The 23,914-nt window shown below is 55.2% G+C and overlaps 1 protein-coding gene and 1 long non-coding RNA gene across 4 annotated transcripts; both read left to right on the top strand.

The window, feature by feature from the left end:
* The first annotated feature begins 6,237 nt into the window (after positions 1-6,237).
* Positions 6,238-20,136, top strand: PITX2 (paired like homeodomain 2). Of its 3 annotated transcripts, XM_061478676.1 has the most exons (5): positions 6,238-6,372; positions 8,634-8,689; positions 8,870-9,007; positions 16,870-17,075; positions 18,816-20,136. In XM_061478676.1, exons 2-5 carry the CDS (start codon positions 8,644-8,646, stop codon positions 19,377-19,379), a joined length of 954 nt encoding a protein of 317 aa, XP_061334660.1. In that variant the 5' UTR covers positions 6,238-6,372; positions 8,634-8,643; the 3' UTR covers positions 19,380-20,136. The 3 variants fall into 3 exon arrangements, with proteins under 3 accessions (XP_061334660.1, XP_061334649.1, XP_061334638.1); XM_061478665.1 differs by lacking the exon at positions 8,870-9,007; XM_061478654.1 differs by lacking the exons at positions 6,238-6,372; positions 8,634-8,689; positions 8,870-9,007 and adding an exon at positions 15,565-16,048.
* A 1,362-nt stretch (positions 20,137-21,498) lies between these two features.
* On the top strand, positions 21,499-22,851 carry LOC133275494 (uncharacterized). The gene is made up of 2 exons (XR_009745549.1): positions 21,499-21,620; positions 22,353-22,851. It is a non-coding gene; the product is annotated as an uncharacterized LOC133275494 (long non-coding RNA).
* The last annotated feature ends 1,063 nt before the right edge of the window (positions 22,852-23,914 follow it).

Below are 23,914 nucleotides of genomic sequence, written 5' to 3'. Positions count from 1 at the left end.
GGCTACCCCTGAGGCAGCCATTTGCTGCCCAGGGCCAGTCACAGACTACTTCACTTGTCCCCAGGGGCCAAGTAGTGGGACAACCCTGCCACATGCCAAAACCTGACTGCTGTGCCCAAAATCTTACCCCAAAACTTCAAAGCACACCCAGGATCCCTTCCCAGAGCTTTTTACCAAAAACCCCAGCAGCCCCAGGGTAGGAGATATGCTCTGGGGCCTCCATGGCAAAGGGGAGCAAGCATCATGAGGGACTGCAGCCACGGGTGACTTGCACCGGGACAGGGGCAGCCCAAGAAAGGAGAAAGATAAAATGGTTTGCTATAAGGGATGATGTGAGATCAGACAGAGGTGGATACTTACTGTGTGCATCTGCCTTTTCAGCAGTGTGTAGTTCAGCAAAGATACCAAACCCAGAAACAGATCCATCACAGATCATTGCGCTGGATGGCCACGAAGCCATAAGTGAGAGGAGAGCAAACCATAAGCAGTGAACATTTACCTTGTCTTCTTCAATAAGCTCCTTCACAATTAATCATGCCCAGCAAACAAAATAAGAAAAGAGGTACTCTTGTAACAAAACCAGAATATACAGATAATATGGAGTCATTCTGGCATGGTTTCTCCTCCTCCTCCTTCAGAAACCTTCAAAGGCCATGGCCGGAGATCACATGTGAACACCTTAAGCAGAATATTTTGAAGCTTGAAGGACAGACTGGCAGCAACAACAGCAAGTGAGACACAGGAGAAGCAGTCACTTGATGAGCGTGACAGAGGCTCCCTGAAGAGGGTGAGCACAAACACTGCCAGTACTCACAGCATGAGGGATGAGTCCCTCCACGCTGTGCCGGACAGGACGTGTGACACCTGCCTGCTTTTCCAGATGAAAGCAGTGGGGAGGCTGTGACACTCCAACACTGGCAGCACTGTTGTTGCTGTACCTGTTGTTTGAAAAATGTGACATCCCCTTCAGCCTACACCTGCGGCACTTACCATAAGTTCTAATTTTACCAAGTATGGATGAAAATGAATCAAGCAGCCACACAGCAACCCTTGGTTTCCGTAAGCTTTGAAAAAGGTCTTCAAAGCAGCATAAAAAGCTACATAAAAAAAAAACAAAACATCCAAGTGGCACCCCTTCTAGGGTTTCTCTGCTAAGCACCCAAATCCCCTAAGTTTGAATCCAGCTCCTGTAAGATAACAAGGGGTGTTTTCACTCACAGCCTTTGCTACATGACACTGATGAGAAGGAAGTCCAGTGACAGTACTGCAAAGCATCAGGCACATAGGGAGAAGACAGACATGTTAAGTATAGTGTGCCGGACACGGAATATGAGCAAGCTATGGGCTGAAAAGTCCTGTCACAAATGACTGAAGCCATACAATGAGGCTTGAAAACAAGTGCTAGGCCGTCTAATCCGTATTGATAAGTGTTGCCACCTTGCAAACCAGAATTTGAGGAGCTGAGGCTCAACAGTGAATGTAAGATACTGGTATAGCCAGACAGTCTTGGTTGCCATAGCTGAGCACATAGCTGAGCAGCTGGCCTACTGGAAGTGGGAAAGGGGTGGCATGCACAGACAACAGGAATGTCGTCAGCCCTGCTTGATTGGAGATATAAAGTAGTGAGACTGGCATTTGCTCAGAATGGACAATGCCCCTTCAAATCTAACAGGTACAAAATGTGAAGCAAAAGCCTGCTGAGCATTCGCAGCCTGGGTCTGGCTGCTGCTGCAAGGTGGACAGAATCAGAGATGCCAAAATAGGTGCTAATCCTGTCCTTCAGCTTTCTGACAACAAATTAAAGAGCAAACATGCTTGGGGGGGGGGGGGGGGGGGGGGAGCAAAAAAAAAAAAGAAAAAGGGGGGGGAAGACGAAACCCTTAAAGGATGGTTTGCTTTGTCCTGAAAAAAAAAGGCAGCCAGAGCAGGAAGAAGAAAGAATGTGCATGTGTGTGTGCACCATGTGGGACAAAGGCAGCGCATTTCTCTTCAGCCAAGAGCACTGCTGTCATCTGTCAGCGTTGTACGTCTGTGTACAAGCAGCACCAAACACTGCCTTCCAGTGCCTTCGACAGTAAGTTTTAGTGTTGATTTCCTCGTCTGAATTTTCCTTTTGGCTCCCCTGCTCAAAGCGTACACATGTAGTTTTGATGACACTCAAACAGCTGGCTGCAGACAAGTCTCAGACTTTGCACGTCTGGCGGAGTGTAACACGAACACGCACACGCACGCAGGCACCCGCACCCCTCGTCCTGACCTCGCTCCCCTTCAACCCGCTTCATTCCGAATGTTTTTTTTACATCTCCCTTCCCAGGATCCCCTCCCCACCTCCCAGGGCTGCTCCCCAGACCTGCTCTCGGGCCGGGGGAAAGCATGAGGGGGCTATGGCCAAAGGGTGGGAGCGCGGCCTCACACCGCCGGCCACTCCGCAGCGCTCCGCGGCTGTTCCGCTCCCGCGGGCTCCTGGGCCGCTGCGCCGGTGGACCGGGAGCTGCGGAAAGCAGAGGATGGGGCTACGGGCGAATGCGAGGCTGCTGTTACAGCAGTGGGAGAGGGAGACAAGAAGAGTTTGAGTGGTTAATAAAGTTCGGATAAGCAAATTCTGCTGTCAAAGATTCCCCCCCGCCTTTTCTTTTTTTTTTTTAACTAAACTCACCCCCCCACCCCCCCTTTTTTCTTTTTTCTTTTTTTAATTTTGAAGGCAGTTGATGTGGTAATTAAGAATTTGGTGAGAGCCCGGTCAGGTCACCTCGTTTCTCAGATCAGAGCCCCATCAGAAATTCTTTCAAGTGTCCTTCTGCGTCGCCAAAGATGACAACAGAGAATCAATAAGTGCTTGAAATGAAAGGGGTTGCTGGCTAGCCCCCGAGGCTACAGATTTTCGCACCGCCGGTCTTTCTTTTTTTTTTTTTTTCTTTTTTTTTCCTTTTTCTCTTTTTTTCCTTTTTTTTTCCTTTTTTTTTTTTTTCCTGAACTTCTCACATTCCTTTGCGCTGCCTCTCCTAGGACGAGCTATATTTTTATCCCCAGTCTCCTGAGGAAGGTAAGAGCCCTGTTCGCATCCCCACTAGGCAGGACGGGCCCCGCCGGCTACGGCTTCGCCTTCCCGCTCCCAGCAGCCGAGAGAGAGCGGCAAGGAAGGGGAGAACCGAGAGGGCACCCAGCTGCCTGCTCGGGGAAACCGGGCGAGGTTTGCGCCTCCTCTTTCTTCATTCCTTCCTTCCCAAATAAGAAAAAAGAAGAAAAAGAAAAAAAATAAAGGGAAAAAAAAGGTGAAAAAATTAATAGAGAAGGGGTAAGGGATCAAAGTAAGGGAAAATAAATACGGAAATCGCTGCGTGAAGCTTCGATTACTCAGTGCTAACAGAGACTGCTCCTCTACGGTTCGCACCGTCATCCTTACCCCTAACGCGCCCCAATTTAACAATCTTCCTAACGACCGACGTCCTCGGGAAGTTTTAATTAGGTAATTCATTAGTGCTTCAAAACAGACATTTATATATCCTTTTAGATCAAGTGGTTAAGCGCTAATTTCGAAATGATTACAAAACACTGGAATACGTGAGACACAGTTATTTTAATTTATATGCAAATCAACGGGTCCATTTGAAATGCTTAAAATTTTAACAATTATTGTATTGCAGCATCGGGAGCAGGCGCCTGAATGAGCAATTTGGAAACCAGATCTGGACAGGAAGAAAATATTCGAGCGGCCCAACAAATCAATAATGTTTGAGTGTGTTAAACATGGCCAGCTATAGCTATTTACATACTCGTTTGCTGTCAGATAAGGAGCTCAGGGAGGTGGGAGGAGAGGCTGAGTAGGGGGGGCAGACAGGAGGGAATGCTTTCGAGGGCTGAGATCATAATCCGGGAATGAAGAAAGTAAATGGTCGTGAATTGCCCCATCGCGGACTTTCGAGGATAACTCCTTTCCCGCCAGTGCCCCCGCGCAGGCGGCCGGTGCAAGACACTGGGGGATGTCTGAAACACGGCTCCACGTTCAGCCACTTCTAGACACGCTCTGCCTTTTTGTTGTTGTTATTGCTGTTGGATATTTGTTTTTCTTACCCCGTCCCGGAGCAAAACCCTCAGGGGCGGCAGCGGGAAGCAGCCGGGGTGCTCGTCCGGGCCGAGCCCTGGGGTCACCCGGGGAGAAGCCCTGCTGGTCCCTCCGCCCTCGGGAGCACCGCTGGCTGCGCCAGGTGCTTGTCAACGGATAGCCGCGATAGCATTAAGGAAAACAGCTTTTCCGCCTGTCGGGGACATGAACAGCCCCGGCCCTCCTTTCGAGCCGTTCAGCAAGGCGGGGGACCCGCCGGGGAGCCCCCAGCCCTGGCTCTGGCGTCCCGGCCGGCCCGCCGCCGCTCCCCTCTGCCGTCCGCCGAGGAGAGGCTCCGTGGGCACCTCGGAGCTTTTAAAGCTGTTGTCACCGAGCTGGCTGGAGGGGGGAGCGAGGCTATAAATACAGCAGCCGCGGCCTTTGCTCGCCCTGAAATCTATTATTACATTTATTGCTTTGACAGAAGAAAAAAAAAAAAAATCCGCGTATTAAGTCGGCTCCATAGTTTCCAGACACCCTGGAACCCCTCTTCCACGGCAGCATGTCTAATGTATTCCCTGGCGATCCTGGACATTAATTAGTTGTTTAATAGGAGTATGACTAAAAATGTAAAAGAAGGATTAGGAGCGTGAAACGTATGTCCAGCTCCTTCCACACACTCGAGGAGGGAATGAAAATCACCCTGGATCTTATGTTTCTCCGGGAGCCATTTGCATTTCCCACCAGCTGCTCACTTCAGCCGCTCCGGCTCCGAGGCAGCCGGACCCCGCTGCAGCTCCGAGGGCGGCCCCGCTCTGCAGCCGCGTTGCTAACGCGGGCACCGCATCCTGCCCTGTCGTCGCTGCCCATTACACAGTGAGGCTAGGGATGTGGAGGAAACGCGCACCAGCGCAAAAAATTCCCTTTTTTTTTCTCGGGGAAAACCGAGTGCCACTCCGTCCTGGCGAGCGCGACGCTTTACCTGGCGCAGCGCTCCCGCGGATAGACACGCAGGTAGCCGAGGACACGGTGAACTAATTGATTTCTCCTTAGAAAAATCAAAACTGCCCTTTGATTTCATTTCTGGCCAGAGGATGCATCCCCTCCGCTTGGCGCGGCCGCATTCCAAGGGCTGCTCCGGGCCAGCGGGACAAGAGCTGCCGGGCTCCCCGGAAGCCACCCGCGGGAACCCTGCCCGCCTCTACAGGCTCGCTCCCCTGGCAACGACTGCTAAGACCCCTGTTCTACCCTAGAAATACCTAAAATTCACTCCAGGCTGAAATAATTTAAAAACAGCCCCCAAAAGATCAGGTGCAGCCTCCGAGTTAAGAAAGCTCCTGTTTTATTTTCGCGTGGTCCCTCTACAAACAAAGCCTCGGAGACGCTGCGAGAAAAAGCGACCGCTTTACTTTGGTCTAAATAGAGATAACTGACTTCGTTATTTTCTTAAACACGGAAAACATCACAAAATCGAAAATGAATTCCTCCTTGGGGCAAGCTCAGCGTCGTTTAGGGGAAAAGAGGAGAGACTCTGCCGTAGTGTTTTCCACGCCACCGGCCGTGAACGAGGCAGGGCGAGTAACAGGGGTGAACGGCAGGATTTCGGCTACCCAGGCCTTGCGCGAGAGCCACGGGCACCCAAAAGAACCCTGGGATTGAAAACAAAATGGGGGTGGAAGGAAATAATATATACATATATATGTGTGAATTTAAAAAAAAGAAAACAAAAAAGGGAAAAGAAAAAGTGGGTTCAAAAGGAAACCGAGACCTCTCGCAGGGGTTTGGCGATCCCTCTTCACACCTGGTGCAACGACTGCCGTAGGCCGGCCCGGGAAACTTTGACCACAGTTACTTTGCCCCCCCCTCCCCAGCCGGGCGGAGCGGGGCGCGCCCTGCGCGGGCGCGGAGGGACCGCGGCCGTCCCCGCTCACCTCGGTTCTCCTCTGGCTACCTAGCCCGCCGCCGCGCCGCCTTTCTTCCGCCGCCTTTTGTGCTTCCTCCTGCCCCCTGCCCCCTCCGCGGCCGGGAGCTGCCACCACTTCTGCGCCCGTGCCCGCGGAGCGCCGCGCAGCGCTGCGGAGCCGCCCGCCCCAGCCCGGCCCGGCCCGGCCCCGCGGCGGCGGTGGGGCGCGTTCGGCGGGACTGGCGTGACGTCAGGGCCCGGGGAGGCGGGCGGGGCGGGGCAGGGGCGCGGAGGGCCGGGGAAGGAGGGAGCCAGCGGCGGCTCCGCGGCCCCGCAGCCAGCGCAGGAGCCCGGCGCGGCCCCGCCGCCCCCGGCAGCACCGGCATCAGCAGCGCGAGCGGCGGGGCGGACAGAGCGGCCGGCCCCGGTGAGTGGGGGAGTCTCGGGGGGTGGCGGCATGATGGGTGCAGGGCTACGGGTACGGGCAGTGGCTCTGCGCGCCCCGGGGCGATCGCGGACCGGCGGGCAGGGTGCTGCGGGGTTGACTTGCTGATGTCCTCTGGGAGGCTGCGGCCCGTCCCGCAGGACCGGTGGCCAGGGCAGCGAGAAGGGCCCTCGCGCCGATTCCCTGCCGAGCCGGCTCCGACGCTCTCGGTCCCGCGGAGAGGACGCGCAGGCAGCTCCATCCCTCCGCGGAGCCGCGCAGTCGGGGGGGGGGGGAAAGCAGTGTCTTGGGGCTCTGGAATATCGTGAGGGACCGTCTGCGGGCTCCGCGGCAGGGACACCCGCGGCACCGCCTGCGAAGGAGCTGCCGGGCCCTGCTGCGGCTGCAGGCACCGGGGAGGGGGAGGCCCCGCACGGAGTCCCCCTTTCGTTCTTTCGTTTTAAGAGCCACAGGCAGCTGCCTCGGTCTCTGACAAACAGCCTGTGCCGAAAAGCGGTTATTTCTGGCTGTGCTGAGATATTTGTTAGGGGACTCTGGGTTTTTTTTTGAGACGGATTGGTTTAGATTTTGTTTTGTAGTTTTGTTGTTTGTTTTTTTTTTCACCTCGAAAGCACACCGGTAGATACCAGTAAGAACAAAAATAACCCGGTTTTCGCCCTGTTCCCCGCGGTTGCTGCAGCCGGGCTCTTCGAGCAGGTTGCTGCCGAGCGACCCGGCAAGGCGAGGAGGCAGGGCGGGCTCGACGGCCGGTGCGAGGAGGCTCGGCTATCTTTAACTTCGAGCAGAGGGGTGCTCGGAGACACGGAAAAATGAGAGTGGAGTTGCTTTCAGTTAAGCCGCCGGGCTGGAGACAATAGGAAAATGCTTCACGCTCCCCTCGGCCCCGCGCTACGGTGTCGTTTGTACAAAAATTAGTTAGGGGTGAGAGAAAGGGAAGGAGCAGTGCGGGCAACTGAGACCGGGGATGAAATAGGAATCCGTCCGGGAAAGGCATTTTTCTCCGAGGAGAAGGCGATTCTGGAGAGAAGAAAAACTTGCCCTTGGTGGCAGTGCGTGTTTTGGGAGAGCGGAGTGTCCCCACTTGTGAGATAAATCAGGCACCTAGGCAAGTGGGCGAGGAGGGCGGTTGAATTTGTCCCGCAGGACTAATCTTGACGGAGACCCATCCCCATTTAAGAACCATCGGGGAAGAATTAAGATTCTCTTAATCGCCTTCCTGCTTAATTTAGGCAACTCGTGTGTTAGGCCGGAGGCCTGGGGGAGCAGAATTTCCTCCTAGCGTCCTTCGGGTTTGAATAGAAATCGCCGTATCACGACAACGACCCGGAGGAGTCCCAATAACCGTACCTTCCCATTTCGCCCCTCTTTTTTTCTACTTTTTTTTTATAACATATATTTATATATTTTCTTCCTTTCCTTCACCTTTCCCTCAGTCTCATCCCGGCGGGGCCGGCGAGCTCTGCTCACCAAAAACGTGCCTCGGACCCCGGCTGCCGCATTTCTAAGCTTCAGCTAATAATGCCCCCAGTTCAGACATTAAAAAAGAGGCGAAGAATAAGAAGACGAAAGATTAGCGAAATGATGGTGACATGCAAATTTTCCCCCGAAATTATCATAAGTAAACATTCGAAGCCTGGACTAATAAAATCCCATCTGTGTTACTTCATATCGAGTTAGTAGAGAGCTGTGATAATGAATTTTGTAATATCTCACGAACAGACATCTCAATCAGGCACTAATCCCGTGATTTTACTGCCCGACCTCTCAGACCGGGGGTGGCGCCGGCGGAGGCCGGGGAGCGCGGAGCCGCAGCCGGGCAGCGGAGCCTCGGCGGGCGCAGCCGCCACAGCGCATCTCCCGCTGCGCCGCGCAGGGGCCCTTGTGGCCGGTACCGCCTCACCCCTGGCACCGGGACCGGGGTAGGGGTGTCCCAGGGCACCGCACAGCCACGAGGTTACCGGCCTTCCTCCACGTCCTCAAATAACGAGGAGCGGAGGGAGGCCGAGCTGTCCGGCGGGCTGGGGAACAGCTATGGGGGGTTGCGCCCATGCAGTGGCGTGACTCGGGTGGGACCCGACGCTGAGGCGAGATGGGGGTTCACGGTGCAGATAGCACTGGAGAAAGTTAGAGTTCCCGCAGCACCCTTGCGACGTGACTCCCGCGGCGGTTGGGCTTCTTTTTCGCATTGATTTTTCACTCCCAGAGTAACTGTTTTAAAACTCCGATGCCTTCCTCTTTTGCAGATAACTGGTAATGGAGTCCAACTGCCGCAAACTTGTCTCCGCCTGTGTTCAGCTAGGTAAGAGAAACCTCCTTCGCCGAGGCGAAGGCACAGCGGCCCCGCTGCCTTGCGGCGCGCTGCGCGGGTGCGGAGCCGGGCGAGGCAGCCCCCGGGAAGCAGTGCCGCCTGCCCGGAGGGGTGCGCAGCAGCGGGCGCTGACCACCTCTTCCCTGTGTGTCCCCATGTCCCTGTCCCCAGGGGTGCAGCCCGCCGCCGTCGAGTGCCTTTTCTCCAAGGAGGCGGACATCAAAAAAGGGGAGCCCGGCGAGGCGCCGGAGGGCCACAAGGAGCCCGCCGGCTGCAAGCTCCTCGGGCGGCCGCCCCCTGGCGCCAATGGTAAGCGGCGGCCTCTCCGCACCCCTCCGCGGGCCGCGCTGCCGGGGCGGCGGGCGGGAGGTCAGCTACGGGCCGCCTGAGCGGCGCCAGGGCGCCCTCTGCTGCCCGCTGGCTGCGCAGCTCTGCGCCCGGGAGCCATTTGCGCCTGATGATGCGCGGCCGCGGAGAAAGGGTCGAGGGGGGCTTGCTCGGGCAGGAGCGCTCTGACACCCGCCGCTAGCGCGTCCGTCCCCCCCACCCGTCGCCAAAACCATCCTGGCTGTCAGCGCACCTTTCAGGCACCCGCAGCGCCGCTCTCGTATTTATTGATATTGTCCGTGTTTTGTGTTCCCCCGCCCGCAGACAAGCCGCCGGCCCTGTCCTGCCCCCCAGAGGCGGCCCCCGCCGCGCCCCGCCCGCAGGCAGGGAGAGCTCCTGCCTCCTTTCCCCCTGCCCGCCTCGGGGGGTCTGATAGGAGAGCCTGAGGGGTGGTAAAGCAAAACAGCAATGCAAACACATTACAAAGAAGAAAACAAGCACTCTGTATTTCGAGAGACTGTTTAATCCAAGATAAACGTAATTTTGTTTAAATAAAATATATTAACCTGAATTAATAATACAGGAAACTACAGTGAATTAATAATGCACGTATTCGTGGTCCCGTGGTTAAACACTTCCTTGTAAGAATACTCAGCTCGCTGTTCCTCAGATAACACCCAGTGATTTCAGGAGGGGCCATGTCCCCTTCCCAAGTCCACCCTCCCCCGGAGACTTTAGCCAGGGTTTGTTCTAGGGACATCAAACCCCTCTAGAAGAAGAAACGCTTAGGTGAAAGGTTAGCCGGCAAAATCCGGGGTAATGCCAAACGCGAAGTTAATACGAGCCGATAATTTTTAATCCCGGAAACATACGCGATATTAAATTGTGCACAAATAGGCTTTACCAGGCCCTGGCGCTTTTTCCCTCGGCCAGCAATCAGTGTTAAATAACGTTGAAAGGAAGGGTGACATTGCTTTATATATGGTTTGCGAATAAGCAAGGCCTCCCTGCCCTCTCTTGCCGTCCCTGCAGAGGAACAGGTGGTCTTAATCAAAGCCCTTCTCCTGATCTAATGGGAAAGTGGGGACCTTTCCGATAGGATAAATTTATGAGCCCTTCCAAGTCAGCTTTATTCGACTAAGTATTTATAAAAGTAATACCCACATATGCTCCCTGACACGGTAACTTTTACTTCCCCGGCCGAGAAACAAATGGTTATTTTCTTAACCATCAATTATGAACCCGGATTATTGTAGTACACCCAAAATTTCCTGCCTCGTTACCATATAAGCCTGTCTGTCCTTTACCCGTCGGGCTGCAGAGGTAAAGGGGGGGGAACTGCGATCTAAACGCGTTTAAAACCGTTAATTAAAATAGAAGTCTGAGCTGACGAAGCAACGCAGGGCTGCCTGGCCATTAAGTCCTTCCGTTTCACAGGGGTGGGAAGCTCGGAGGGCCGCTGGTGCGGCTGTATCTTTGCGGATATGGGGATATACCCCTGGTGGTGTGGGGATAATTCCTGTGTGAGTCCCAGCCCGCGTCTCTGTGCGATGGGGCAATGGCAAGTCCTGAGGCCCCCTGTGCTGCTCTGGCGACTCTCTGCGAATCGGAGAAGTCACGGGTGTTTTCTCGCCGTCCAGGCGGGTTTTGTTGGGGCTTGCCTTTGATCTGCTTTTAATCGGGGATTTGGGCGTCGGGTACCACTTGCTCTGCGGGATGAACCTCTTGGGAAGCCCGGGGGGACTCGGGACCCCACCTGGCACCGGACGGGCCGGGAAATTCCGAGGGCGGTCAGGGAATTTCCGGGGTTAGGCACCGTCGGTGGGCACAGGGAGAATAATCGCTAAGTAGCACCATTGGTAACGATAGTAAAAAATGCGAATGTTTGGTCAAATCAAAGCTCCTACGCAAGGAGGAAACGAAATTCAGCAGGAGGCCCCCCAAAGCTGGCTCCCCGCGGGAGGGGAAATGCGGGGGGGAGGGTGGGGGGGCGCATCCCGACAGAAACGTGTCCCTGGCCACAGCAGGGAAAGGAAAACGGGGAAAGTATGAAAATACTGCTACAACCTGTAGTGTGAAAAACAGCACGGCTGGATCCGCGTTGATCCAGGGAAATTACTGCTGGGTGCCCAGTCCCGCTAAATTAGGGTAACTTCAGCGCACACTTCGACAGCCCCACAGCACGTGCAAGGGCTTGTGGTGGGTTCATTCGGATAATTTTTATCGACCGCTGGAAGATGCGTAAACTATTTGGGGGGTACATATATATGCATATATATGTATTTAGTCTGTACAATTTGTGAGCTCTGCCAATTCTACTTAAGGAATCCTTTCCTGTAATCGATAATCTGGGTACGGATGAAACAGCAGCCTTCAGCATGGAACATTAAATTGCACCCCCCTTGTATCACCAGTCAGCATCACAAATTGATTGTTTCAACCCTTTATTTATATATATTTTTTCTTTGGTTTGAATATTCCGTAACCTGACATCCGTTTTTCAAAGCCAAACCAAAATCCCAGAGCCGGTTCAGTTTTCCGCCCAGGTCAGGTGCAGCCAGGAAAGAGAGCACAGCAAAGCTCCGCGGTGCCTTTTCTGACCCCGGGACTAGATGATGGGAGCGCAGTTTACGCCCCTGCGGAGGGTTGCGGGCGCGGGGGGGAAGACGAGGCGGAGCCGGTGCCAAGCAGCACCCCTCTCCCCTCCACTGGACGTGGCCAAATCTGTCGCCGGAACTGTGACCGCGTGGTGGAACCGGGGTCACTCCGCCTGTGCGCTGCCTTGAGCAGCGGCGAGGAAATTGCGCGCTCCTTCCTGCAGCTAACGCCGAGCGCTAATTGAAAGTTATTTATTGCGCTTCGTATAAATAATTTTGTGTCGTCGTCTTCCCCCCCCACCTCACCCCGTCGTCTGAGAATAATATATGCAGCGGTTGTTAGCCTCACCCCAGGGAAAACTAAATGTATAACGAAAGCTTATTCGTGAGGAGGAATATACTAAGGGAACAACCTGATGTCTTCTTAATCCGATGTAAAAAGCTCTGTAGTCTTCCTAATATTGACTGAATGGGTAATTAATGGCTCTTCATCGAGGAGAATACCCGGTAATCCGAGATAGGCGAAAGACAACAAGCCAAAGGTAAAAGACAACAGGACTAGCTAGAGACTCTGCATGAGAACCGATTTATCCATTTAGGAGAGCGTTACGCCTAGAAACAACGATCCCGTAAGGAGATAAAGGAAAAGTGAGAGAATAAACACCCACCGTAGGTCTGGCCGTCCTCCGACACCCCAGCCCATCTCCCTTCCCGCTCTCGACCCGCCTGCCTCTCGCACCGGGGCCGTCACCGCGGATCCATGGCGGCCGGCGGGAGCAGAAGGTCGAAGACACCCTCGGGGGGCAAAAAAAAAACAAAACAAAAAACAACATAATAAGATTTTATTTTTTAATTAAAGAAATTAAAAAGGAGACGCAGAAGGGAGAGAGGGGTGCGGAGCAGCCCCAGTCCCCCAGTTTTCTTGCCGCAGGTTGCCCTCCAGCGCACCGGGGCTTGCCCCCTGCCAGCCTTGCAACAATAGGCAAAGACAAGGGGAGAAACCCCTCCAAATTGTTTATTTTTGGGGGGTGTCAGCCATTCTGGTGAGCCGGCCGGGGCGGCTTTGCGTCCAGGACCAGAACCTGGAAGGGGATGGAGCTTCCAGGAGGGAAAAAAAAAAAAAAAAAAAAGAAACTCCAGAAAAGCATTTTTGACATTTGAATTGAAACTTCTACCGCTGGTATATTACTCGGTTGACTACAATTAGGTTGTTTTTCGGTTGTATGACAGCTTTTAAAATATTATTTCACTCGGGAAATAAAAGCTTCATCTCATATTATAGGTGGGTATTTTTGGATTTACGTGATTTATGGTCACCATGACAACTAACGCTGAGTGGTAGCTCCCCTCCTGCCCGGGCTGGGGGAGTTGTAATCCAAGGCACAAAACGAAATTCCGGCACTCCTTCCCTTCGGGTGCGGGACTGGGCCTCATCAGCTCCCCGCTTCTGGGGACGCGGGAACGGGCGGAGGGTCTGTGCCCGCTGGGGCAGGGGGAGCAGGGACCCTCCACCGCTGGGGAAGGTGCTTGAGGGAGGCGCGGTGGAGGGTCCCTGCTCCCCCTGTCCCCCTCCCTGGGGGGCCGGGACCCGCGGAGTAGCCCAGGACAAGGAGGCACCGCCGCTGCGCTCTGCAAGGGCACCAAGCGCGTAAAAAGCGCTCTGCGCCGCGCAGCCAGGAGGGACTTTTCGTTTGGATTCCCTGCGAAAGAAGCCAAACTAACGAAAATAAACGACTGAAAAATGAAATAGTAGAAAAATAGGAGGGAGAAAGGGCTCATCTGCGGGAGCGATGCATTGCCGTGTTGAAAAACAATTGTACCGCCTCCCCGGGGCTTTGCGGGCTGGTAGCCCGGAGACGGGCTGGAGAAAGGCAACCCCCCGCCCGGAGCTCCCCGCAGCCAGGCCAGGCCAGGGGCCAGGGTAGTCCCGACCCCTCGAAGGGAAAAGAGGCAGGGGATGGGGGGGTTGGGGTATGATGGGAGAACCGAGGGCCGATTTCTGGGTGCGGGACCATGGATGTAGAGAGAGGTTAAGAAGAAACGGGGATATGATTGGTAAACAAATTGTGCGGAATGGAGCTGGATTCATATTGACTTAGTTATAGGTCATCTGCCGCCGGTGCAAAGGGAGGAAATATTTACTTTACACACATACTTTATGATCTTGGGGGAATTAGAGGAAATTCAATAAGAAAACGGCTAGAATCATTTTAAACCCCCTATTTAAAAGACTTAAGCAAATTAGAGTCTTATCAGATTAAAATCCACTACAAATGTAAGAGCATTGTCTCCGTCGAAACGCTGTGGGGTCTGAGGAAAGAGATTCTTTGCCAAATCTCAGGGATAAAACCACGTCATTTAAACACCAGATAATGAGCAGAATGTAAATTAATTTAACCTTCTTTACTAACAGGCTGCGAAAGTAATATGTATAATTTAGTGATAAGTGAGATTGCGGGGGGTTATACGTTCCTCGGACGAGCATCAGAGACCAAGAAGGACCCTTGCGGGGGTGGGCAGGAGAGCAACGGGATACAGTAAAGTTTGGGCGCTGGGTTATGGCTATGGAGGTCCACTGCAAGGGGAACCTTTCAGTAACTTTTCGATGTAGAGGGACTGAAGACACAGACACAAACTGTATTTTCCACCGGGCTCCCACGGGCTCCCCTCCCCGAGCAGGGCCGCTGTCCCCCCGGGGCATGGCTCGGGGACAGGCTGCTCTGCTCTGGGACGCCCTGACCGGCACCAGAGGACAACCTGTCCCCGCCCTACACCCGCTTCCCCCTCCTCCTGCCGGACCCTGATCCGCAGCAGCCTCCCCCCGAGCCAAAAGCGGAGCCAGCGGGACCCCGCAGCTCGTCCCTCTGCAGTTTCTGTCCGGGGGTGGCTGCCCGAGGGCGAGGGGTCACGTCCTGCCCCTCCAAGCCTATGAAGGCGGTAGCTCAAGGAGGTCGTATGGGTGAGATTGGAGTGCCGGAACCCTGCCCGGTGCAGGGCTTGGCCAAACTGTAACCGGCGTTCTCGGGCGCGGGTTTGGGTTCGGGGGCTGCTCTGAGCGCCGGGACGGTCCCCGCGGGTCCCCGCCGAGTGCGGGGAGCGATCCCTGCTGATAACGTGTAAAACCGGGGAGGAAAGGACCCCACGGGTGGTCGCTGTGGGGAATCCGGCGGCAGAGAGGGGGGGGCAATGGCAGTGGCATGGAGAGGATTCCCCCCCGTGTCCTTTCTCCGCCTCCGGTGAGGGCAGAGGGAGGCCGGGCGTGCAGCCTCTTGGTCTGTGTGCGGCTCCCCGCGGAGGGGCTGCTGCTCTTTCTGCCGCCGCCTGTGCCTCGCAGTGGCCTTCCCTCTCCTGTCGCGGCGGACCCGTAGTCTCTCCGGCTGTGACCCCGCCCGCTTGTTTCCCACCCTCTCGGACAGAGGGAGTCGGGCCCGGGGTCCTCCACTCCCATGCTCCTCGTTGCAGCGCTTCTGTCAGTGCCGAGCGCTCCGCCGCTGCGGAAGGCAGCGCGGAGGGAGCGGGCGTGCCCGGATCCGCCCCGACGGGTCTCCCCGTGGGTCGGGCTCTGCGGACATGGGTACGACCCCCGGGGCAAACCGGGCGGATAACGCCGGGCTTACGGGGGGGCGTGGGAGGCGGGACCCGGGCAGGGGCGGGGCGCGGCGGGGCGGGCAGAAGGCGGTGCGGGGCGTGGCGGGTGACGTGCGGCGCGGGGAAGGCCGCCGCCGGTTTAAGATGTCAGGCCAAGAGGGAAGCGACTGAGCTGGTGCGGTGCGGGGCCGGCCGCGCGCGGCGCGGATCCATGCGCGGGCAGCGCAGCGCAGCTCCCCGCCGAGCCCCGCCGAGCCCCGCGGCGGGCCGGGGGCCGCCGGTCGGCCGGGGAGCAGCCGTGTCGCCGTGACGGCTCGTGCAGGACCGGACTCGCCCGCTCGCCTGTCGCCGCCGTCGCGCCCCCCTGGGCGGCGGGGGCCTCCTGGGCTCGCCGTGCCGCCCGGGCGCTAGCCGAGCGCCGCCCGCCCAGCCGCGGCTCCCCCGCCCGGCAGCCCTGACACCCCGGAGCCGCTGGGCAGCTCCGCGCCCACGGCGGGGGGCGCCGCTCCGGCCGTCGTACACGTACCGACACCTACAGACACACGCACACCTTCTCCTACCGACTCCCCAGGCACGCACGTAGAGCTTGGCATCCTTTTGCCGATGAACTGCATGAAGGACACGTTAAGCCTGGAGCGCCTGGGAGCAGGGAATAAGTTGTGCTCCTCCTCACCTTCCTCCTCTTCCTCCTCCTCTTCATCGTCTTGCCACCACCACCAGCCCGCGCTGGCCATGGCGGCGGCGCTGGCGCCGGGGCAGGCGCGCTCCTCCTTGGAGTCCGCCAAGCACCGTCTGGAGGTGCACACCATCTCTGACACCTCCAGCCCTGAGGCCGCAGGTAAGAGGGGGCGAGCGGCTGGGACTCCCGGGTGACCCGCTGCCCTGCCCCAGCTCGGCCTGTCCCGCCGGTAGCCCCGCGGCCAGCGACGCGCAGTCGTCGCTCCCCTCACCGTGAGCGCCTCGCACTCGGCAGAGACGCTCTTCGTGGGATTTCTTTTCGCGTGCGGTGTCTGTGTGCTGGCGTGTGGAAGATAATGACATGTGTAAAGACGGGCGAATAGCGTGTATAGCGGCGGGCGAGTGAGGTGGATACTGATGGGCGAGTAATATGGGCATAGACGGAGATACACTACGGATATAGACAGACAAGTCATATGGGTAGAGACGGAGAAATACTATGGGTGTAGTCGGACAAATCATATGGGTATAGGTAGCGGAATGATGTAGATAAAATGCACGAATAGTAAAGGATGCAAGCAGAAGAATAGCGCGATACAGGCAAGCGAGTAATACGGTTACGTATAGGCAAATAATACGGATTACGTGTATGCAGATGGGAGATACAGACTGGCAAAAAATTCGTGTGCATCAATAGGTGAGAAACCTGCGTACATCGGCGGAGGGGCGGCTCCGTCCGCTCCCCGGAGGTGGCTACTTTCAGGGAGGAGCCGCCCGCGGGTTCGGAGGAGCCGCTGGTGCGGGAGGCCGGTGCGGTTAATCATTACACCGGCAAGCCGCGCTGGGGGCAGGCTGCGGGGCCCGGCGAGCCGGGGACGAGCGCTTCCCCTGCCACGGGAGAGGAGAGAGAAAGAGGAGGCTTCGAAGGCTGAGGCGCCCCTGTTTTTCGCCTTGTTGTTTTTTTTGTTTCCCCCCTTACAGAGAAAGATAAGAGCCAGCAGAGCAAGAGTGAGGATGCTGGGCCCGAGGATCCCTCCAAGAAAAAGAGGCAGCGGCGGCAGCGGACCCACTTTACCAGCCAGCAGCTGCAGGAGCTGGAGGCCACTTTCCAGCGGAATCGCTACCCGGACATGTCCACTCGGGAGGAGATCGCCGTCTGGACCAACCTCACCGAGGCGAGGGTTAGGGTAAGTTGCGACAGGACACGCCGGCTCCTAGCAGCGGGGGTCGGGGCGGGGAGGAAGGGGAGGAGGGCTGCGGTGTCTGCAGCTGCTTTCGATTTCGGTTTGTACGCAAACTCCAGAGCCTTTGCACAAAAGCAGGGCAGAGCAGGACAGTTCTGTCAAAGCGAGATAGATTGGGATCCCTCTCTCACTCTCTACCCCCGGAATATGGTTTGCTGCACGTTTCGCCCTCGCCGCGCAATGCGTCCTGCTCCTTTTGATCGAAACGCTAATGAAAACATTAGCCAAGAAAGCAACTCGGAACAGGCTGCAACCTGCGCTGCCGCTAATGCGAAAAAGATGTAAAACACACAAGGGCTTTTACTTCTCTCCAAGGCAGTCCCGACGTGCCCTTCCTTGCATTTTCTCTTTCTTTTGGTTTCACAATTCGACGGGCGTCTCTCTCCTCCCTTACCCCCTCTGAGATTTATGGGACCATCACGGCGCTGCAGAGTTGCCGAGGCCAGATCCTTCTGGCTTGCAAACGCCGCGCTGGGGGGGGGGGGGGGGGGAAGGGAAACGACATCTAAAAAAAGAGCCCCAGACGGGCCGAACCCACATTTTTTTAAAAATCCCACGTAAATCCTTTCCCCGCGATAGTTTAGGGAAAGCGATGCAGTGCGAGTCAGGGCCGGAGTGAGTGGGGCCCACGGTGTGCAGGGCCGAGGCAGCTCCGCAGGGGGAGCGGGGCCCGGCCGGGGCCGCGCCGGGGTACGGAGTGGTGTCGGACACGGTACAGCTTTTGCGGGAGGTTTTGGTTTCGGAAGGTGCAGAGAGGCCATATGGGGCCCGTCTCCGTGGTGTCCGGGCGGCCCCTGCCCGGCCCAGTGCGGGGGGGGGGTGCTGCAAACACCCAGGGGTGGCTCCAATACACACGGGTGAGGCTGCTGCTGGCGGCTGCCCGACGGGTCAGGCACCCAGATGTGGATTGGGAAGGACACGTTGTCCCCATTGTCTGAGGAGGGTCTCTTGGGTCTCATTTAGCACATTGTTAAATGTTGATTTTTTTGGGGTTGGGGTTTTATTTCGGTCTCTTTGGGTTTTCCTTTTCTTTTTGCCAAAGAGCAGTCGAATAAGTTTGTTTAGAAAGTGCTTTTCGGCTCTGGAAGCTTTGTAGCTTTAACAAACTGAAGCAAGGATTTATTAGTTGCTGGCTTCCCCCTCCTTCCCCGTAATAGGAAACATAGCCCTAAAATTCCACGGGTTTCCGGGCATTTTGCCCTTATTTTTACACTTTTGTATTTCCCCTGGTTGGCTTCAGCGCAGAATAAGCCAAGGAAGGAGGGGTGCATAAAAGAGAGAGAAACGAGGAAAATGACAGTAACGATAGGAACATAGAAGAGGGAAGCGTTTACCGCTGTGGCTCGAATGAGAGTATCGCATACTGTGCCGGGGGTTTCGGGGAAGGGGCACGAATTTACCCTGCTGAGACCCGGCAGCGCCAGGCCCGGGGGGTGCTCTGCGGGCCCGGCAGCACATTGCTGCCCCGGCCCAGCGAGGGGCTCCCCAGAGGAGGTGGCGAACCTCTGTGTGTGTGTGTGTACGGACACATCTTCATGTATGTACGCATGCATATATGTATGCCCGTGCATAGGGACAAGCTCGGCTGTTGCCGAGATCTTGCGAAAGGCTGCGGCAGTGGTTCCTGACTAATTCGCGTCTCCCATCTCCCTCCCTCCTTCCCTCTTCCTCCCCGTTCCAAAGGTTTGGTTCAAGAACCGCAGAGCCAAATGGAGAAAGAGAGAAAGGAACCAGCAAGCCGAGCTTTGCAAAAACGGCTTCGGTCCACAGTTTAACGGCCTGATGCAGCCCTACGATGACATGTACCCCGGCTACTCGTACAACAACTGGGCAGCCAAGGGCCTGACCTCCGCTTCACTCTCCACCAAAAGCTTTCCTTTCTTCAACTCCATGAATGTCAACCCTCTGTCTTCTCAGAGCATGTTCTCCCCTCCAAACTCCATTTCCTCCATGAGTATGTCTTCAAGCATGGTACCCTCTGCAGTCACCGGGGTCCCCGGCTCCAGCCTCAACAGCCTGAATAACTTGAACAACTTGAGCAATCCCTCCCTGAATTCTGCGGTGCCGACGCCAGCCTGTCCTTATGCTCCTCCAACACCTCCATATGTTTATAGGGACACATGCAACTCGAGCTTGGCGAGTCTGAGACTTAAAGCCAAGCAGCACTCCAGTTTTGGCTACGCCAGCGTGCAGAACCCTGCTTCCAACCTGAGCGCTTGCCAGTACGCGGTGGACAGACCCGTGTGAGGCACCCAAGTAGGAAACACTGCCTGGGAATCCCTCCCGCTTCCTGCAGAGACTGAGAATCACGCTAGAAAGTAATGGGCACTAGGGAGAAAGAGACAGGAGGAAAAATCAAAGAGAGAGAGAGAGGGAAAGAGGAAAGAGAAGGGGGAAAAAAAAGAGGAAACCACTGAAATAAGATAGTTCCTTTGTTTTCAAAGGACCTTCTACAGATTCTGAGATCTTTCACTAAGAGTATTTCAACAGTTACAAGGACATATATATATATATATATATATGGACAAATGTTTGACTGGATATGATATGACATTTTAATGTTACTATAAGCTTGTTATTTTTTAAGTTTAGCATTGTTAACATAAAAATGACTGAAAGGATGTATATATATCGAAATGTCAAATTAATTTTATAAAAGCAGTTGTTAGTAATATCACAACAGTGTTTTTAAAAGGTTAGGCTTTAAAATAAAGCATGTTACACAGAAGCGATTAGAATTTTTTCGCTTGCGAGCAAGGGAATGTATATACTAAATGCGACACTGTATGTTTCTAACATATAATTATTAAAAACAAAAAAATTGTGTGAATATCAGTTTTAGAATAGTACCTCTGGTGGATGCAATGATGTTTCTGATATTGCAATGTAAAACATGCCCTGTGTATAACATTTCGTACAATTATTATTGTTTTACTTTTCAGCAAACATGAAAAAAAATGAAATGAAATGTGTTTTATTTCATGGGAGTAAAATATACGGCATATAGTTCTGTCTGCATTTTTATTTACCGAGACAAGCTGCGCAGCGGTAACTGCTCCGCAGTGATTGACTGGTCGCTGACACTGGACCTCGCTCTCTAGAAACACAGGGCAGTTCTTTTTATTGCAATACAAATAAGTGTCGGCACTTTTTGTTTCCACGTAAAAAATAGATCCCAGGCTCTAACGCTGCATGATAGAGGAACGCGCGGCTTGGACCCGCGGAATCCCTTTATTCCCCCACGCAGCCCCGAGAAAATGGATTATTTGACATCGTTGGCCTCGGGAATTATCAGCCACAAAGTTGCTGTATCTCGAGCATAAATTTCTCCCTCTGTGAAGGAAGCTTTTATTACATTAAAGAAGAGGGGGTGGGGAAGAGAACAGAAAAAAAAAGGCAAAGAAAAGCCAGTTTGCAAACAAACTGCTCCTGTTCAGAATAATCTGTCCCCTCTGCCGCCCCCTGCGCTCACCTTCTCTCCCTTCAGCGGGGAGATCCTTCATGTACTATTGCATTTCTATTCCAAATCCCCCTTTCAGACATGAAGAGAAACAAAGAGCAGCCCAAATCACGGCGGCCCCGCGGAGCGCGGGGGTGAGAGGTTAGCCCCGCGTTTCCTGCGACTTCGTGCTGCAACACGTCGTTGAAGGGAAAGGTCGTGCTCTCCTGTGTTTTGTTTTAAATAATATCGACCCATTCATTCTCAACCTGCTTGTTCCTGAAATTATACAGGATTATAACTTTGCCGTCGCCCCGGACGATTGAAACAAATCAAGATGAATTGCCGCTCGGCCCTCCCTCCCTCCCGGCGGCCCTCAACCCCTGGGCAGGCAAGGAGGGGCTGCAGGGGGGTGCGGGGCTGTTCCTGCGGCACCCGGCGAAGAAATTCCGCAGGCGCGTAAACTGGCGAGCAGTGGAGGGGACTCCAGGGAGGCAATTCACCGCGGTGGGGGGCGAGCTTGCACCGTGCGCGGCCTTTGCGCTCTCCTTGCGCGCTTTTGTGCGGCCGGGAAGCACCGCGGTTAGCCGGGGAGAGGAGCAGGAAAGAGGGGGCGAGGTCAGCGCCCTGCTCTTTCCCATGGGGAAAATGCTTTCCCCATCCGAAAACGGCGTCTTCCCCTTTCGTGTTCCCATTTGCAGCGTGAGCAGACCCCATCCACACTTTTTTTCTTTCATATGTTTTCTGTAATTTTTATTCCCCCCCCCCCATATTTTGTTTTTCTGTTTGTTTCCCGGGTGTGTGTGTGTGTTGATTTTAATTATTTTTTTAAATATTTTTTTCTTTTTTTTTGTGTGTATGTGTGTTGTTTTTCTAAACCCGTTTTCTGTTTGCTCTCCTTTCTGTGCTGTTGCCAGAGGGTCAGTCAGAGCCTCTGTGCTTGGGGCGGGGGGAGGCGGTGCCCCCTCCTCAATACCCGGCCTTCCCGCCGCTCCGAACCAACGCCGTTCCCGTCGTTTTTTTCCGCACCGTGTCAGCACCTAACATGGGTGAGTGTCACAGGGGCTTCAAAAAATGTCCCCTTCTTCCTCCTTGTCCTCTCCCTCCTCGCTGGGCGGCGGGCGGGAGGTCTGGGGGCGACGGCGGCTAGGGGCGGGCATCTGGGACCCCCCCGGGGTGGGGGGAAGTGGAGAAACTCGAGTGCTTTTCTGCCCCAACCGTCCCGGCCGGACGGGCTCGGAAACCAGCAAGCGGCTCGCTGCGGGTATCGGCACGGTATTTTACATGCTCTTCTCGGCTCTCGTTTCTTCTCGGCGGCGTTGGTTATTTATATTCCTCTCATATATATAAAATATCCATGTATTTATTTAGAATATGTGTGTGCGTGGAGAAGGAATATGTATGTAATATATAGTATACGCGTACACGTTTAGAAGAATAATATATACCGTATCAGACCAAAAAAAAAAAATTGGATCAGAGTTTTCCACTCTACTGTGTAATGGCTCAAATGATGAAAAATCAACGTGACCGCTCAGAGAGGACATAAATCACTCCGAGTGTAATCTGAATTTCTCTTTCTCCCCCTAGCTGAAGCCTTGAGGGTCATCATTTTTCTGCGCCACTTGACCAAAGATATAATGTTTTGATTAGGTTGTAAATCAAAATCTTGGCTCGCGGTTTTTCTTTTCCTGATTTTCTTCTTTTTTTTTTTTTTTTTTTTCCGGGGTCTTCCCCTTATCTGCGGTGGCAACGCGAACCTGGAACAATGGAAGCCGTAGAGAGGGCTTGGAAAAGCCACAACGAAATGAGGGATTTGCAAAATGCCTATTTGCAGAAGCGGCGGGGGAGAGGGGTGAAACACCGGCCTCGCACCCCTCAACACCCCCCACCCCCGGGAACCCTCGGCAAGGGGCCTGCTGCTCGTCCCCGCGCGCCGGGCGTGCGAGCGGGCAGCGCCGTCTGCTTCCCAATCCACATCCTAATCCACATCCCAATCCACATCCTAACCCACAGTCCCGCCGGCCGGGGCATCCCTGCTGCCTTGGCCCCGCCGCCCCCCGCCTCGGCTCTGCTCTTTTGTTTTCGGACGGGGCCTCCGCACTTTGGACGGTGGCGGCGCGCCCAGGGCAGGGCTAAACGCGGTGTCGGTGTGTCCCGGGCGGCTCTCCCGCGGGCCTCTCCCTGCGCGGCTTTGTGCTCCTTCTCGCCCGCCCGCGTGTGCAGGCACACCGGCCTCCGCATACCTGTACCAGGAAATAAAAGAAACTTTTCTGGATTTGTTTTACTTGGGTTCTTCTTTTTTTTATTATTATTTTTTTTCCCTTACAACATTCATTAGCGTTTTTGGAGGGAAGAAACTTCCTTGGGGAAATAGTTAACATCTGAACCCGCCCGTTTCTACACGCTGCGGAGAATGTCTGCCCCCCTCCCGCCCCTCCGGGCTGCACTGAATGGTTTTTGGGGGGACACGACACATGAGTGCGGTTCAAGACGGGGACCGGCTCATAGCTCGCCGGCCCTCAAACCCACGCGTTTTCTGGGCATATGAATTATCGTGCTAAGTGCCCGCTTTGGTACCGTGTTATTCATGTGCAGGGCTGAATACTGGGCAGATAGACTGTAGCAGTCAATAATGCAGGATCCTGGGAGAATTTACACCCTTGGAGCGCCATACAGTGCCGGACTAATCGATTACTAAACCTGGAGTTTTCTAAAGGCGACCTTCTTTTGGAAGTAATTCCTCCAGTTTTCTGCTCCTTCTTCAAGGAAGAAACGCTCCCTTGCGAATTTTTAGCGGCAAGGTATTTTTTAATTAAAAATAAAACCGCTGTTCAGGCCGCTTTTCGAGAGCTCGGACCTCCCTTGTGCCGGCAGAGCCGCGGTACTGGAGTGGGCAGAGCCAGGCCGCTGCTGCGCGCCGGTGCGTAGGGGCTCAGGGAGCTCTGCGCTGCCCGTCCACCGGTGCTGGATGAATTCCTCCCCCCGGTCGATCCGCGGTTTCGGGGACGGCGGGATTTATTTTCTTGCATTGTCCCCTGCGGCTGCGACCACCCCGCGCCTCCCCGGAGGCAGAGGGATGCGACGGGGCCGCGGGGTCACTCCCTCGCAGGCTGAGCCGGGACAGTGAGAGCCGTCGCGGCCAAAGAGGGGGCAGCGCCGGCCCTGCCTGCTCGGAGGGCGGGCTTGTGCCCTCCTGGGGGGACACTGGCCCGGCCCTGGCCCAGCTACCCAGCGCAACGGTGGCGGCGGCGGTGCGAGTGGGGCCTCCCGGACTCCGGCCCCATCGGGGGAACGGCAGTGTGGCTGAGGAGGGGCAGGTCACCTCCAGGCACCGCCTCGG

Source organism: Pezoporus flaviventris, unplaced genomic scaffold (genome assembly GCF_033815535.1).
Source record: "Pezoporus flaviventris isolate CSIRO_AGI_PZ_B2104156 unplaced genomic scaffold, CSIRO_AGI_Pfla_v1 ptg000002l, whole genome shotgun sequence".
NCBI lineage: Eukaryota > Metazoa > Chordata > Aves > Psittaciformes > Psittacidae > Pezoporus > Pezoporus flaviventris.
Note: the sequence above shows the minus strand (reverse complement) of the source record. Positions and strands in the feature narration are given on the sequence as shown.